The 17,879-nt window shown below is 34.7% G+C and overlaps 2 protein-coding genes across 2 annotated transcripts; one reads left to right on the plus strand and one right to left on the minus strand.

Moving 5' to 3' along the window:
* Positions 1 to 780: 780 nt before the first annotated feature.
* Positions 781 to 9,179, minus strand: LOC121247886 (exportin-T-like). The gene is made up of 13 exons (XM_041146353.1): positions 7,103 to 9,179; positions 6,825 to 6,914; positions 6,613 to 6,702; positions 6,370 to 6,474; positions 5,851 to 5,910; positions 5,458 to 5,520; positions 5,273 to 5,368; positions 4,249 to 4,413; positions 3,318 to 3,491; positions 3,123 to 3,188; positions 2,929 to 3,027; positions 1,535 to 1,681; positions 781 to 1,192 (listed from the first exon to the last, which is right to left on the minus strand). The coding sequence occupies exons 1-13, from the start codon at positions 8,816 to 8,818 to the stop codon at positions 1,103 to 1,105; spliced, it is 2,961 nt and encodes a 986-aa protein (XP_041002287.1). The 5' UTR covers positions 8,819 to 9,179; the 3' UTR covers positions 781 to 1,102.
* Positions 9,180 to 13,369: 4,190 nt separating this feature from the next.
* On the plus strand, positions 13,370 to 15,795 carry LOC121247889 (transcription initiation factor TFIID subunit 9-like). Its single transcript, XM_041146356.1, has 3 exons — positions 13,370 to 13,612; positions 14,451 to 14,726; positions 15,226 to 15,795. Exons 2-3 carry the CDS (start codon positions 14,469 to 14,471, stop codon positions 15,490 to 15,492), a joined length of 525 nt encoding a protein of 174 aa, XP_041002290.1. The 5' UTR covers positions 13,370 to 13,612; positions 14,451 to 14,468; the 3' UTR covers positions 15,493 to 15,795.
* The last annotated feature ends 2,084 nt before the right edge of the window (positions 15,796 to 17,879 follow it).

Here is a 17,879-nt window from a genome sequence, read left to right on the forward strand (position 1 = left end):
TAAGTTACAGATTTTTATTGTAGCTCTCACTCCCGTTTTCACGAGTGTTTCTGTTTTCTACACGTGGCTTTTTCACTCGAGCAAAATCTGTAAGATTCGAAGATCAAATTGCTAAAACAATTTTAGAAATAAAAAAATACCAGATTTGAAACGTCTTGGAAAGTTCTATTTTATGTAATTATCCTTGCATTTCATAAATTTGCGACTACTAAGAATCTAAGATGGTTTAATTAAACAAACTGATTTAACTTCATAACATCTATCAGATCTACTTTATAATAAAAATAATTTTACAATCTAATATACCACATCAAACTACATTAATTTATAAATTTACTTTTATATAATTCCTTTGTAGTTAAAATATTTTCATTTAATTAATGTTACCCGAGATTTATATATAGACTTTTACTACGTACATCTCTCTTTTGTGCACAAAAATATATAAGTAATCTTACATGCAGTTATGAAGTGCGCAAGCACCATACAATCACTTTGAAAGAATAAGATTCACTATTAAAAAATTAATTTTTTTTTTCATATTAGTTTCGTCTTTATTTACTTTTTTCAAAGTGATTGCGAGGCATTTGAACACTCACAATTGTAACTATTATTTATTAAAATATATTTCACCACCTCAGTTCCAGTTCTGATATAGCAAAGAGTACAAGAAGGGGCTGTTAAAAAAACAAACAAAAACGAATATCAACACTGAATATTTGGAATTTAACCCAAAAAAAAAAAAGGATACGAACGAAACATATATAGAAGAGCTTGATGTCGGGTTAAGCAGCTCCACACTGATAGATGTTGCCATACTTACAATTAAGAAAATTTACAACTGCGGAAAGAATTGGAAAGGAGTAAAATAAAGGACTAAAATATACAGATATACCCTCGTCCACAATACCGCACAAAAGTTATATACAGAAAGAACCTGCAACTTCACCAATTTTGAGTACAGACAACGAACGTGACCTGTTATATCATTGTAGCAGTTTTAGTTACCTTTGCTGAACAAAAACGAATCGCCACGACTCGGAACCAAACGAATACATGAAGCTTGGGAATACTCTTTTAACATTCATCGATAGTGAAAATGCTATCTGAAAACAAGGCTTCCATTCTGCTGCATCCTTAAGTTTTCAATGAGTGATTGGTAAAATGATTTCAATGCCTTGATATCACTACCCTGTGTAAAGGAACATTTCACATGGCAGAGCAAAAGTTAGAGCTTTTTAGAGATGTTTTATTCAGGTTTGAAACACAAAGTGGTGGAACCCATGGAAAATATGAAGGGAAGACAACTTTTGTGAGAGGTTCTTTTTCGAGTTTTGCAGAAGTTTGTTTGGTTTTTGTTTTGTTTCAGAAGTCGAGGTAAGATGTTAAGATAATTAAGATTGTTTTGGTGTAAAGGATGTTTGGAGTGAGAGTGGGAAAAAGTTTCAGTGTAAAGAAAAAAATGCACTATTAAAATGCAGATAATATTAAAAGCATAAGCATGGTCGTACAAGCTTTGAGCTACTTTTAATACCTGCAACTTCTGACAATATTGCGCCGCCAAATCTTGAGGGCAACGTGCAGCTGGAAAACCTTTTGATACAAAATGAATAAGAAACTCATCGCCAAATTTTTCATACATGACCTTCTGAGCAAGCACAATTTCTCCGAACAAAACAAGCTGTCAAGTATATTCAAAATAACAATTTCTATCAGTACAAATCACCCAGACATCGAATACTTTCTTTAACAAGCACAAATAGAATCTCTCTCAACATTACAACATTACATGACAACGAAATTCAAAACAAACATATCAAAACAAGGATATGCCAAAAGAATAAATAATGCAAGTTAGTTAGTACATGTTAGATCATTGATTAATAAAATACTAATGCTATGATATAGTGGAACTCATGAAGTAACCAGGTCATTCTTTTCACCACAACATATTATAAGGTAATATAGTTCAATATCTTAATAAAAATGTTATACTTCAAACCCATGTTGTTGAATTGCCCCCTTCACCTTTAAGGACTCATTCACTAGGAGTGGGATGATTACTTGCAAGGGCAAACGAGATACTTTTTCTTTTTTCTTTTTCTTTTTTTATAAGTAAAACAAGATACATTTTCTTCTACAAGCTAATACAACCCTGGTCTTCTTGCAAACCAATAAAAAAAGGAAAAATGTACATATACGTTGTTCAAACTCTAGTGAATTCATTTTTTAATTATACCAGACAGCGCCCATTTTGGACCAGCATTTCTCTAAGATAGTGACTTCTTTTAAACCTCCAGGCAAGTATCAATCTAGAACTTCTCCATGATCACCTCTCCACTTTGCCAATCACGCTGCAGGTCTTCCAGCAATATTCTTTAGATGAAGAATAACTATGGGTTCCTCAGTATGGATTATTTGCCGTTAGATTAATTTTCTGCTAACTAACTTCATCAAAACTGATATGAAGATGAGGAATATGCTAGAGTGGAAAACCGAAGGTTCTCTAGGAAAAAATGAGGGACGGAGAAGAAGAGCATAGTCTGAGAAAAACTATGAAAATGTTAATAGGCCCAAATTAACTATAATCAAAAGCCAATTTAGCTAGATTGTTTATGGCAAAATTAGGAGTTCTACAGATCTAACAACTTAGCTAGATTGTTGATGGCAAATTCCTCAGACAGGTGCCTACATATCTTATTCCTGGATGACTACACATAAATGAGTCAAAATTTGAAAAGAAATATGGATACGTTTAAGTGACTCCCGTTAGTTTTTCTAATTATAACTTAAACATGTAGTCCTATACATCAATTACTTGGTAAGAAGCTTTGACAATAACCTGTCGATCACATAGAATGTAAAAGACCAAATAAGTAGGGAACATTTCGATAATAATAATGATAATAGCATGAATAATAAACTTACAGTATTTGCATCACGAAACTCGAAGGATTTATCAAGCAAGCTATACAAACAACAATTTGTTGCAAAGACCTCAATCATAAATTTTTGGAAACCAGGCACCTGAAAACAATTCGCCATTCAAAATCATAAGAGGTTTTTACGAGGACGAAAAAACCTCGACAAAACAATAGTGTCTGGGGGAACCTGGTAATTACCTTTTCTTCGCCGTAAGGCCTGGTACACCAGTCATTAATTAATGTAATAAATATCTGAACACACGCCTGGGTACCAGAAAATAAAAAATTAGATTCAGATTATGACTTTTAATATGCCAGAAGTTTTAATGTGCTGGGAATCTATCTTAAGAAAATCAAAATGCTTTAAAAGTAAAATCTGCAAGTATCACAGACCTTTCTTACAAGAATATCCCAATGCTTACAAGATGTGTACAGTAGCAACTGCATGATTGAATCCAAGTAGCCCCTACTTTTGGGGGAAAGAAAAATGGAAGAAAGATTATGTGTAGCTATCACATGAAGAAATGTATATAATGTTCGTTGAAGCTCCTGCAATTCACGGATTTCCTACAAGAGAAAATAAGGAGTCATGGCATGCACATAGAGCAATAGAAATCCCCGAAGTACAGAGAACTGGTACAGGATGTTGAAAATTACTATGTAAAATGCTTTAAGTAGATTTTCACTTTCATATACATTGCAACCGCTCTTTAAGACATAGATCTGGAGTAATTTTCAAGGCTAGCAATAAATATCAAGGACAGAAAATCAACTCGCTTCACCACCTAAATTAGAAAGAACTCATTATGCTACCTGATGCAGCTTATAAAACTGGAACTTACAATCCATATAATTTTTTTTTGATAAGTAACTTACTATCCATATAATTGAATCATGTAATAGAAAGCCAATTTTAAAGGAAGAAAACAATCATTTTGTACCTTTTCACTAGACAATACAAACATGATTATTAGATTTCCCAACTCTTTATAACTGAATAAAAAAATTTCATAATTTGTTCTCTCTATTTTTTTTTTTTTTTATGAGTAATCAAGAAGTTTTATTCATAAAAGTAGGCAAAGCCCAAGTACACGGAGTGTTCTCTCTATTTTTTTTTTTTAAGGAAGTAAGCAATCATTGTTTAAGGAAAACATCCATAAAGTAACTGAATTTTTTTTTTCAACATAGAATTTTTTCTTGCTAAAAAACAATCAGACAATAAGGCCTTTTATGTAAAAGAAATATATCAAGAACAGTGGCCGCAGAAGCATTCATTTAATGAACAAACATCAGGAAATTTTTTGCTGAATTGCTCTTCCCATACCTCAGTATTGGTTCCAGGTCCTGAAGGAAATGCATCTCTTGGGACAACATTAAATATCATCCCAGCAATAGCAGGAAATACTTCTTCCAATATGTCGTGGAACAGTGTGTTGAACTTGCATATAAGTTGATTGAGTAACAAAAGAAAACTGACCATCTCCTTTGGCTGAAAGAAAGCACGATCTAGAATCAAAACCTTCATGGCACTAAAGCAATTAGTAAACTAATGCAGAAACCTATAATCATTCTCAATCATAATTTGTAAACCATAACAAATCAATAAAACATTCATTCACAGCTTAACTTGTGCAAAGGAAATGAAAACAGAAGTTCTTTCTTCAAACTGAGAAAAGGAGATGGGAACAAAGATATATGTTTTGATAAGTTGGGAAAGAAGATATATGTTGAAAGATAAATAAAGTGAAGCAAAGCATGATGCCAATCATTTCATTGACTATAGGAAGAAAATTATTCTAGATATATTATCGGATCAACCAACGTATGTTTCTATTTGCTTTCTTTTCTCTCTTCTATCGTACAAAAAAAAAAAAAGTTCCATCCAGTCATTCAGACACAACAGTTGATTGAAGAACTAGAAATATTACTTATAAAAAGGTACTAGAACTACACTCAATAGAGAAAACTACTCCCCTGTCAATACTGTGACAGGATGGAGCAACATGAAGCTCTCTCACTAAGCATATAAGTTAATTAATCACATTATGCATTTTATAAGCATATGTTTAATTAAAGGAATCCTCTGCTAAACCCATCGCAAAGCTCTGCCAGCATGGGGCACGTGAAGCTCCCCTGTGGTTAATTTAGTCATCTAACATCCCTGTACCACCCATAGACTCATAAATTATATTATCTTCCCTATAAATGTGCCTAAAATTTATTTCTTAACCCTACTCCAATTGTTAGGTAAAGGCAGAGCAGGTTAGCCCTTGTTTCCATCTTTTATGGAAAACAATCACTCTTTCAATGTATTCCAAATCATTGGCTCTTCATTTCACTGTTTTTACCTCAGTTTCTGCAAGCAATTGCTCCAATGCCTTTGGGAGGTATGGAAATACAGATGCTCCTAAAGTTTCCACCATGCGGTGTATAAACGACATGACCTGAATACCACACACAAGCATCAGGTAACAGGAGCAGCTGATAAAATATCAAAACACAGTACAACCATGGACCCATATCTAACTCTTACCTTATTCCGCAAGGGTTCTATCTTCGGAAATACAACAAGAACTTGGAGGAGAATATCCAGTGTCTGGATCATATATAAAAGAAGAAAAAAATTAGTGCATCATGATGCCCCTACAATGATTTCTGCAGCAAAACTAATCTCATCCATTAACTGATTATCAACAAACTACAAAGAGCAAGGTAGGCACCACAGAAACAGTGTCCAACCGAGCAAAATTTTACTTCAGTTTTTCATCTCATTGAAGCAAGAAACTATTTTTTTTATATAAGTGAAGCAAGAAACTGATGTAGTTCTCTCTTTCTGATAAAGTAAATGAACAGACTGCCACTAAAAATCCATGACAATTATTCTCAAAATCCTGGATAGAAAACACAACACAATAAAGTTGCAGACCTGCTTGAACATGAGACCAATTGCCGGACGACTAGCAGTTACAAGGCGCTCGCTGAAGCCCTGGATTGCATACAGACATATTGAGGACAATTAGCATACAAACCAAGTCAGAACTCCAATCCAAACACCAAGAAGTTAGAATTTTTTTTTTTTTATTGGCACCGGGTGTCCAGGAACAAAGTTCCAACTAATCCCGGGGGTGCACAGACAAGAAGTTAGAAAATTATTGTCATTATTACAAAAACAAGGGTTATAAAATGAATACACACAACTTGTTTTAACATACAGGCTTACAGCCAAAATACACAAGCAAGTTGGAACAATCCGGCTCAGAAATCTATGAATTCACAGATAGTGACTCTATTTACTTTTAATACACTCATATACTTGCATTAGTATTTAGTAAAACATGAAAGGTTTTATAAAACCATTGCACATCAGACAAAATGAAAAAATCAACCAGCCAGGATGAAAGAAGTACCAAGCAACAAATCAGAAGATCAAAGGATGGAAAAGAACCTTGCTGAGAGAGTTTATTGCCATGATTATTTGCTGGATAATAGCAATTTTTTCAGGAGCCTCATCTGGAGACAATAATTTTGCATTCTTGAGCAATTCATCAACCTGCATTGCAGGATGATCTTATCAAAAGGATATATATCAAATTTTGGCTGTTTCAAATATAGTGAACAAACAAAGAATTTTTTGGGGCAGAGAAGAAGCTCCTAAGAAATTAAAGATTTCATCCATATGAATTATAACCTGTTGACAAAGAGGAGTGAGCAATGTGGAGAGATAATCGGATTGCTTTTCCAATGGTACATCTTCCATCCCAATCAATAAACCAATTGCCTGTTAAGGGAGCATGTAAAAATTAAAAAAAAAATAAAAAAATCATCCACAGACTCTGGAATGACGTTACTTCACCTACACACACAACAAACTACAGAGGAACCACAACGATAAATCAATACCTCAAAAATGTGACTACCATCTTCAGATCCCAAAAGATCTTTTGATGCATAATCCATACTTGTAAATCGAGCAACTGTATCTTGCAGACTCTGAAAATACATGGAAAAAATCAGGGAGATAGCAGGAGAGAAGGAATGAGAAATAGTCAAATCAATCAAACCTAATGGTGAGAGAAAGAAACAGAGGGTGGAACTATTTGTGACAAATATTGGCATTCGATAATGAATAAAATAAAACAAAAAGGTAGAAGACAAAATATAAATGAAGATCCAATTACCTGCAAAATTGTCTCTATAAAAGGCACAAGCTTCATTTTCAGCAATTTTACAACCTTCATGAACAGATAACTTGCCCGTAGGCTCACATCGATGTTTGGATGGTGTATACCTCTTTCATCAAGATAGGCAGCCAAAACGATAGGAATGTATTTGGCATTCTCCTGAACAAACTTCATATATCGTGTTATTGCCTCTAGATACACGAGTGCTACTAGCCTATTAGAATGGCAAGGAAACCTTGTTGATATAATTGTTGGCACCAACTCACTCAAAAGTCCACTTCCAGTTCGAATAGACTCGTCACTTATTGACTCTCCTAGAGCATAAAAAAGATATAATGCAGCTTCCACCTCTTCAACATTCCTGTCGGGTGGGGAGGCAACAGCACTAACTATTGAGTTTCTGATAAATATCTGGGTGACATCAGGAGCCACACGACTCATGCTACGAAGCAGCACAAGTATATCCTTCCTAAACTCCGCCATCCTATCTTCCTCCTCCTTTCCAATTTTATCTAATACATCAAGATTATTGCGGTACGTAGGATCATAACGAATATGGGTATGGATCACTTCTAGTATCCGACCAACATTATGCAGCTGCTTCTCGCTCAAAGGAGAGAGGCTTTTCATTGTGCCAACATAAGCCGACAGAAATTGCACTATGCTAAATGGCGCATCAACCTCACAGTTCTGCATTACATAGAAAACTGAGGGCAGGACTTCATTCAAAAGCTCCATTGAAATACTTTTTTCTTCCTCAGAATTTAACCGTTTGAAGCATTCTAGAACTTCTGCTGCATACCCACTAAGCAATCCAGCAATGCTTGAAATGAAGTCAGAATCACCATCGTCAGCAATCAACCCAAAAACGCGACTGATTTGAAGACTCTGCAACAGCGAAAGTTTTGATTGTGGTTCCATCCGCTTAGAAACCACTGCCAACAAACACGCAGCAGCAGCACCACGGAGATGTTCCGACACCAAAATTAAGTCAAACAATAGTGGGATAAATGCATCATTCACAATCAAACCAATATCGATCCAAGATATATACCGCCTCATAGACTCTAATACACTAGTACAGAGTTCCTGATCAGAATTCCTATACAATGACACAATGTCGTACCACACTCTCACTATCTGTGGCACACACTGCTGCCTCATTGCATCCTTAATCCGCCCTGCAGCCACCATCTCTTCTGAACTTCGTGTATAGTCCAAACTAATCAATTCATCATCCAAAGCATTCAAAATCCGAGAAAACATATCGATTACCACGGCCCCTTTGCTCAGATGAGATAAAAAATCAAAAAACACGGAGGGCCAAATTAACGGGTACTCAAAATAAATCAAAGTAACCAAAACCTGAGCAAACTTGTTCTTTATATATGCAGGACTCTCTAATAGCCTGGCAACATTCTTATCATCGACAGGCTCCGAACACGCTATAGAAAATACTGATTTCCTGATGAAAAACTTCTCATCTAGACTCACTGATGCATAGCGGATCCTAATAACGTCTTGAAGAGTCTGTAAACACCAAAATTGGACCTCCAGTAGGCTCGAAAAGCATAATTTTTTAATACAAATACTACAAATCGAAGGTTTTTCCTTGATGTCGTCACAATAATCCTTGGCCTTCTTTTTTAAAGCATCATCAAGACTACCCGATACATCGAACAATATAAGTATAGCCTTCTCTAAATCATCCATGCTCTTTTAAAAAAAAATCCAAAAAAGAAGACTTTCCTCTACTTCCCAGCACTTTATCGGAGGAACAAAATTTTCCCAGAAAAACCAACAACTTTCTACTTCTGGGCTTTCTAGAAGATGTTTCTGGGGTTTAAAGATTTGGATGAACAGCGAACAACCCCAAATGGATTTGAGAGAATGAGAGATTCAGAGGTATGCGAGAGCTTACCTCAAATTGTGATCAGGTCAATTGGAAGATCATTATAACTAAGTCTATATTGTGAATTGTGCAGTTAAAGCTAGGGTTTTTCCTTGTTTTCTTATGCGTCGTTAATTTCTTCTGTGTCTTGAGTGCATAGCCTAGGGTTTGGGACAGGTTGAGTTGGGATCTATATTTATAGTTTAGTTTTTTCCGAGGGATATTAAGACTGTATTTAGATGATGAATTTAGTTAAGATGAATTGAGTTGAAATGATAAAATATTATTAAAATATTATTTTTTTTAAAAATTGAATTATTTATTATATTTTATATTATAATTTAAAAAAATTATAATAATAAATTAAAATAAATTGAGATAAATTTAAAATAAAAAACAACATAAGCCATGCAACATAAGGGTAGGAGATGGATGGCAGTAGGGAGTACCCTATCATTATTCAATTTGAAAAACCATGTACAATCTTGGAAAACTGGTATGGCAGTGTAGGATGGACTCCTTTTTGGCGAAAGCAAAAGTAAATAGAAGAGATGCTCATTGGTTAGGATTTATGTTAGGTTTAAAATTTGTACCGTGAATTAAGATGAAATAAATTAAGATTAAAGTTAAAAGTTAAATAAAATATTATTAAAATATTATTTTTTAATATTATTATTATTTTAAATTTTAAAAAAAATTAAATTATTTATTATATTTTATGTAAAAATTTATTAAAATCGTAATGATGAAATGAAATAAATTAAAAGTATTTTTCAATCTAAACCGAGTATAATTGTCTTTAATAAGAAAACAAGTATTTACAAACACAATTTCTACAAAATTGATAAAATTTGATTTGCTATAAAAAAAATTTTTAAAAAATCATATTAACGGTGTGGAGAAAGGCCGGGACACGTTACCCAATGGTCCACATCCTCTACAAAACCATCCACATCAACTCATATCCTCCAATAAAATTGCTCAGGACATGTTTGATAAATATGAGAATTTCTAAAGTTTTTAAAATTTTTTATACCTTCATTTTCAAGCATTGTTAAAATACAAAAATATTTTTTAATTTTAAATTTTCAACTTTATTATTTAATTATTATCTAATCATTACTCAAATATAAAATTTAATACAACTTTTATAAACTTCAAAACAAAAATAATATTAATAAATTACATTCAAACAATTTATTATACTTTATCTATTCACACAAATTTCAATACAATATTTATTTTAAAATATATTTGTATTCAACTTTTTACCTATTTTTTAAAACTTAATAAAATATATTTATTCGAATAATTTTACTATTATTTATAAAATTTTAAACATCCAAACATGCTCAAAATTTCAATAGCAGCCGTTTGATTTGCAAAATGGCAATGCATGTTAATTGAGACTAGACGGTTTTGTTTAGTACCTTCCTTTTTCCCACAACAACTATGTACAAAAAGCCAGCTATTACTTGGGATCTGGTATGAAGTATGAACACAAACAAAAAGAAAGAGATATACCTTACTTCCTATGCCTTCCAATCTCAATTTCCCTTCTTTAATTACCATCTTTCTCGCCTTTCCACAGATTATGTTCATAGTTTAATTCCTTTTACATTTTTTTCTTTTTCACTTTTTGGACGGCTGTCCATCACTTTCCAACTGGATTCCTTCACCATTTCCATCTTCTTCCCTTTATATATCCCAGAATCCAAGTCAAGCTTATTTATCGAAGTTGGTTCTTCTCCAAGATCAGGAAGAACCAGCATCGTTTTTGTTTTCAGTAATATTGGCTAGCCTAGCTATGGCTACGCATATTTACACAAACCAATATTACTCATCCCAAAGGTCGGTAGCCATGGCACTGGCTCTGGTTTCTGCAATAGTGCTATCCCCGCTGTACTTGAGGCCGAAAAACGATACGCGCCATTACGAAACAAAGTGGAGCTCTGGCTTTGTTCTACCAATGGTTCTTGCAGGGCTTATTATTGCAATCAGAACAACTTCATCGGCGTCTGCGCAGGGAGGAGGCGCTAGAGCTTCAATAATTCCTTCTCCGGACCCTTCTTGGGTGCTTAGAATTGGAAGCTCGTCTTGGGGCCTTGCCGGGATTTTGGTGATGCTGATGCTTGTGCTTTCATGGCAAGCATCCGTCCAGGAATTTTTCTGGAGATAGATATATAAGAGAGATCAATTACTACAGCTTCTTTCCTAACTCCTAATTCTACTGTATTTCGTTCTGTTTGTGGTAGTTTTATATGAAATTTGTGTAAGCTTGCTGGTAATTGAATCTCTTTCTTTTTTTCTGCTTCATGAAACAAATTTCCGAAATACAAATTGGAATGCATGCCAAACGAAAGCCAACGATGATTAGACGCCAGTAAAACATTTTACGGGAATGATTTTATTTAAAGTAATATTAGATGTAGTTTTAAGATATGCAAATTCAATTCATCTATTAAATAATAATAAAATCTATCATAAAAATTAATTTTTTTTTTTCATTCGAGCCTTATATTCACCCATATTTTTTAAAAAGAGTGAAAAAACTTGAACAACATAAAACTGTAAGAATAGTCTTTTATGTTTTGCCAAGCGTGAGTAAATAGAATTCCATACTCGATCTCATAGATACATATAAGATTCTGCGGAAAGTCGTATTTGATGAAAGTTGTATGTACGGCTTGGAGGGAGATCTTTCATATCTTTCGAGATCCACCCTACAATATGGGGTCAAAAAGCCAAAATAAATAATTTTAGCCCTTATAAAAAGAAAACAGATTGTTGAACTCCTTTCACACTCATGTCACGTCGAGGTACTGCAGAAGAAAAAGCCTTGTTTTATGGCAAGATGATATAAATATAATAAATGATATTTGAAATTATAGAATATGTAAGTGTTGTACTTCTTTTTAAAAAAATTAGGTAAATATAAGACTCACAGAAAAAGATTAATTTTTTAATAGTTGACATCACTTTTTTTAAAAAGAGTATACAATACTTATATAACTCATCATTATATCTAGCATTATCCAATTGAAAACTTACCATATACAAAAATGCACTCTTACATTCTTTTAAAAAAATATATGTATTTTTTCAAATCCTCAAGGGAGTCCCCGTGGATTCGTCCTTGGAAATATATGAGATGAGAATGTGTTCAACGATTCCATCGAAGATGTCTCACTTGGTAAGATTGTGCGCGATAAAATTAAAATTCCCGCGGACCTTCTCGATTTTCTTATAATTTTGAATTGTAAGGTCGATTTAGATATAGTAATAATTTCATTTCATCTTATTTTCTTATTTTTTAAATTTTTACATAAAATATAATAAATAATTTAATTTTTTCAAATTCTAAAATAATAATAATATGATAAAATAATATTTTTTATAAAAAAAATATTATAGACACAAATGAATCTCATAAAGGGATTCTACACACTAATTGTGCCACGTCTCCCCCTATTTTTTGTATCTTTATTTTTCTTCCTTCCTTGTGCCCGCCACCCCTACCCCCTCCTTGTGGCCTCTTTCCGTGCTAGTCATGGTGGTCCGGGACCACCTCAAGGTGGGCAGAAGAGCCAGCGGTCCAAACAGCACCGTTAGTGTGAAGGTCAAGGCAACTCACTGTGCACATTAGTGCACATTTCGCACACTGTGTGTGTGGCTGCCGCTAGGTGGCCGGGGTGGTTGGGATCTAAGCCGACGGCTTGCGTGATGGATAGTTTCCGTCCTTTGACCTTTTGTGGTTGTCAAGAACTACCTTGGGAGGGAAAAAGAGAGAGAGGGAAAGCTCACACTGTATGCGTGGTTGACTGCTACGTGGCCGCCGCTAGGTGATTGGGGTGGTCGGGATTTGAGCCGATGGCTTGCGTGGTTGATGGTCACTGTCCTTTGACCGTTTGTGATGGTTGAGAACCATCTCGGGAGGGAGAAAGAGAGAGGGAAAGGGGGAGGAGGGGAGAGGCACGAGGAGAAGGGTGAGAAAGAGAGAGGAAAAAAAAAAAAAAAAGACGTGACACACTAACACAGTGTACCACATCAGTGTATAGGATATGTTTGTGTTTCTAACTATCCTCATATTTTATTTTATTTTTAAATTTTATCTAAAATTATCTTATCTCATTTTACTATCTAGACGAGACTTAAAATTTCGGATAATGACCTTGATCAATAGTGAGATTCTCCAATCCGAGACAAAGACCTCATTATCCTGGTACAGTTCAATCACTCGAAGTTATTTCAAAATTACCTATAATTGTTTATATTTGTGATAAAAAAAAGAAAAAGTTAATTACTTTTTTCCTTTAAAAAAATAATTTTTTCGTTGGGCTTTGGATAGAATCGAGAGGAAGCGAAGCATGGCCCAAGACTTGTCCTTCACGGTTCCCTCCCTTCATTCTTTCGTTTGTTTTTCCGCCGTCCCTCTCCTCTTTAACGTTCTTGTCCTTCATCGATCTCTCCCTCCACTCTTCCGACCTAAACCCAACACACACCTCCACTGCCTCTGGCCGAAACCGGACCAACTCCATTCAGCAAACCATTCCCTTAATACTCGGTGAATTTCGCAAATTTTTTCCATCTAAAGGTTGGATATAGTTGAATCAAAGGTATTCCTCCAATTTTTTTCTTTCTTGTTTAAAGTCTTGTAATTTGTGGAAACCCCATAAGCTCATAAAGTGCGAAATGCCCATTGAAAAGGCTGGAAGGTCCTGATTTATAGGGCAATTTGTTGGGTCCGAAATCCCCAACCCCAATTAGGGATTGAGGATCTTGGTTCTTTTGAATTTTTATGCCCCCAGATTCACTTTGAAACATCATTTTGAGCATTTCTTTTTATTTACTTCCTTTGCTAGTGTTAGAGAGAGTTTTCGTATTTCTGATCGCAATTTTTTCAATCCGAGTTGACCGTACTTATTTTGTTACTTTGATCTTTTATCTTCTACGCTCAAGAATGAAGCATCTTCGCTTAAACCTAAAGGTGTCGGCTTCAGTGACTATGAATTGACATATGGAAGCATGTAAACAGAACAGATTTGGTTATGTTTGCAATAGCCTGCTACATGTGCATAATGTCGCTAGTCTACCCGGGGGTTTAGGTTCCATGTGTGAGTCCTAAGGGCTCTGCCGTGAGTGGTCCCCGTCATAACAAAAAAAAAAAAAAAAACATGTGCATAATGTCTTAGCTGAAATATGTTCCTTCCTGCCTAATAACCCTTGTTCTACTCTGGAAGTTTATTCCCCCCTCTTTCTTAAGTTTTATTATGAAGTCTTTCAATGTCAGTATTACTTACTGTACAATCACAACTCCCGTCTATTTCATAACTTAGATTGAGTTGTTATTAATTATGGATACTTCAAAAGTTGGTTGAAGAATTTGTTTCGCTAGTGAAGTGATATCTATTCTTTAAAGCTTCTTGGAGGACCCTAATCTTTTTCCTGATATAGGTGAAAAAAGTAAAGGAAATGGCTGAGGGAGATGGGGATTTGCCAAGGGATGCAAAGATTGTGAAGTCACTGCTGAAATCAATGGGTGTTGAGGACTATGAACCCCGTGTTATACACCAATTTTTAGAACTGTGGTATCGATATGTTGTCGATGTATTAACTGATGCACAGGTGTACTCAGAGCATGCTGGTAAGGCTGCCATAGACACTGGTGATGTCAAGCTTGCTATCCAGTCAAAAGTCAATTTTAGCTTCTCTCAACCACCACCAAGGGAGGTAACTTTGGCGTACAATCTGCCATTGTGTTCTAAACCATTTATGTTGTTGGTCTTAAACTAAATTTTGGACTCCATTAGATTTGCAATTCACTTTGCTTTAAGGTATTAAGATTATTCTCTGATGGTGCACTGTGGAATGGTGCCGTGAGGGTTCTTGAGGTCAAATGCTGACAGTATCTTATGATTAAGTTGTCAATAACTTTAGCTATTGGGGGCACAATTTTTTTGTTTTGTTTGATAAGTTGCAAGTCAAGAGTTGTTGGCTATACATAAGCACAGTATCGAAACAGATAACAGATTAGCGAAGACTAAGGTTAGACGCCCTTAAGCATACATGGTCGGTTAGGTCAATTGCTTCTGCCCACAATTGATGTGTTATGCTTAAAAATGTTATAACAATCAGATGTATTTGAGCACCCCCACCCCCAAAAAAAAAGACCATTTTTACTTTATGCTGAAAGATACCTGATATTTATATTCAATCAATAATCCATCAGGTCTTACTAGAGCTGGCTCGAAACCGGAACAAAATACCATTGCCGGGGACAGTAGCTGGGGCTGGTATTCCTCTCCCACCTGAGCAGGATACGCTGATCAGCCCCAACTACCAACTTGCAATCCCAAAGAAGCAACCTTCCCCAACAGTTGAAGAAACCGAGGAGGATGAAGAGCTTGTTGATCCCAATCCCTCGCAAGAACAGAGGACAGATATGCCACAGCATACTCAAAGGGTCTCCTTTCCCCTCATGAACCGTCCAAAATGAAAACTTTATGAACTATGTAGGAGCAATTAGATCCATTGTCTGAAGATATTGGAACCAAAAAAAAAAAAAAACTATGCATCTTCTTTAATGCTGATTTGTTCGAAGTGACTTCTCGATAGTGAAGAGGCTGGTAAAGTGCAATGTTACAAAAAGGTGGGAAACATTCAAATTGAGCATACTGATAACTGTATTCAAGCGCTGCGGAAAGAACCCATTTGTAAATGGGGAAAGAACCCATTTGTAAATGGATGCCTAAGACTTGTTTGCCAAGGGGCTCTGAATGAAATTACTTGCTTCCTTGTATAAATTATGTCAAGAGTTATGTAAAAATGCGTACCCATGAATCGGAGGTAGTGAGTATGGAAAAGAAGAACGTGAGTTTTATTGAGTTCACTCTATTTTGTGTGTCCTTCATAAAACTGATGACTTTCCTCATGGCAGATGATCCTTTATCGAAAATAACGAGGGAAAAATGAAATTGCAACAAGTTTCAAGTAGATGGTGGCCGACTCCAATAATGCTATGGGGAAGGTGTTGTGAGCTTGGAATTGTTGAAATGAGGAGCCACTTTCATACGACCATTCTAATTATTCATATTCATATGAGATGATCACACTTCAATAATAAAGTAAATAAGAAAGTCTTTTAATTCCACGTTCCCGAAGTGTTCAGAGTTCGGACTACGTAACGTTTGGCATATAGAAGGTTCACTTTCTCGGTGCTTGTCCGTACTTTGATCCGGGGATAGCAAATCCTGAACTTTTTATAGAGCACTCTTATTGTATTAGTCAAAGTTAAATAATATTTTTTATAAATATAAGAAAAATTTAACTTTTAGCTATTCTATTCACATAAATCTTCATATTAGAATAGCTATTTTTTCATTATATAATAATAAAATAATATAAGATAAATTTGGTTTTAGTTATTTACATCAAATCTCCACATTAGATTATACATTTATTCATTATATAGTAATAAATGATTAATAATTTCAAAAATAATTAATTTTTTAATTATTAATTAAATTTATTTTATCATATTTTACTATTCTACATATTATATATTAATTAATAATCATATTCTTATTAAATTAATATATTACTAACTCAAATTAATATATCAATTGTGATAAAATATGTGATAGAAAGAAAGGGAGAGAAATAATTAATAAAATATATATTTGATATATGTATAGTAATTTTTAAATTTGGAAAAACTTTTGAAAGTCACTATAGTTAAATTTTAAATATTTAGAATTTGACTAATCTAATGTAAGCATATTTTACTCTCTAATAATTAAATAATTATTAGATTTAACTTTTAACTAATGTAATAAGAGTGCTATAATTGAAAATGGGCGTGCATGACGTCCTATTGCGTCTATTCGCCTCTGTTCAAGACAAGTTAATTCTAAGAATCAACCACCACAAAAAGATCTTTCTTCCTTTCTTTTTTTTCTAATTCTTTTTCCCAACAGCAAACAATAGTGGAATGGGCTCGACTCTCTCTCATATTTTAGGAAAACTCTGAAGTCAGGCGATTTGGTGTACCGATTGCGCACGAATGTTGACATTGTTGTACTGTTTAATTAAACTGTGCATTTTAAACGTGATTGAGAAAAAAGAAGGCAATTGAGAGCATGGCAGCGTCATCTCAACTACTCCACCACCTCTTCCGCCCACCTCAATCGCAGCCACCACCTCTTCCTTTCTCCTTCTTTTCTCTTTTTCTCAGTTTCAAACCCTTCTTCCGCTCAACAGCCTCCACCATAACCATTACAACCACACTATCCAAATCCTCCCTCCCCCAAATCCCACTCCACACAGTACAACTCATTTTACTAATTTTCTTCCAACTCCTCTATTCTCACAATCTCTTGCCACCCTCACTCCCTCCCTTTTTCCTACTCTTAGTGCATCTTCAGCCTTACAAGAAGGAGAAACAACAAAAGAAGATGATGATGAAGAGGATTTTGACAACGGGATTGAAGAATATGACGATGAGGTTGAGAGTGGAAGTGAAGACCCGGAATTGGGAGGGACTGATGGAGACTTCCCAAGTGATGATTGTGAGTTCTTCATCTTCGTCGGCTTTGAAATTGTCGGGTCTCAGTGTGAAGGAGAAGAAGGAGCTAGCCTCGTATGCACACAACTTGGGGAAGAAACTCAAGTCTCAGATGGTGGGCAAGTCTGGTGTTACTGCTAGCATTGCTACATCGTTCATTGAGACTCTTGAAGCCAACAAACTTCTAAAGGTACCCATTAATTAAAAAAAAAAAAAAAGAGTTTGCTACAGCTATCAAAAAGGGTTCCGAATTTGGGTTTCGAATAGTATATTTTTTTTATGTATTTTTTTAATCATCATAAATATTTTTTAAAAAAATA

This window comes from Juglans microcarpa x Juglans regia, chromosome 1S, assembly GCF_004785595.1.
Source record: "Juglans microcarpa x Juglans regia isolate MS1-56 chromosome 1S, Jm3101_v1.0, whole genome shotgun sequence".
Taxonomy (NCBI): Eukaryota; Viridiplantae; Streptophyta; class Magnoliopsida; order Fagales; family Juglandaceae; genus Juglans; species Juglans microcarpa x Juglans regia.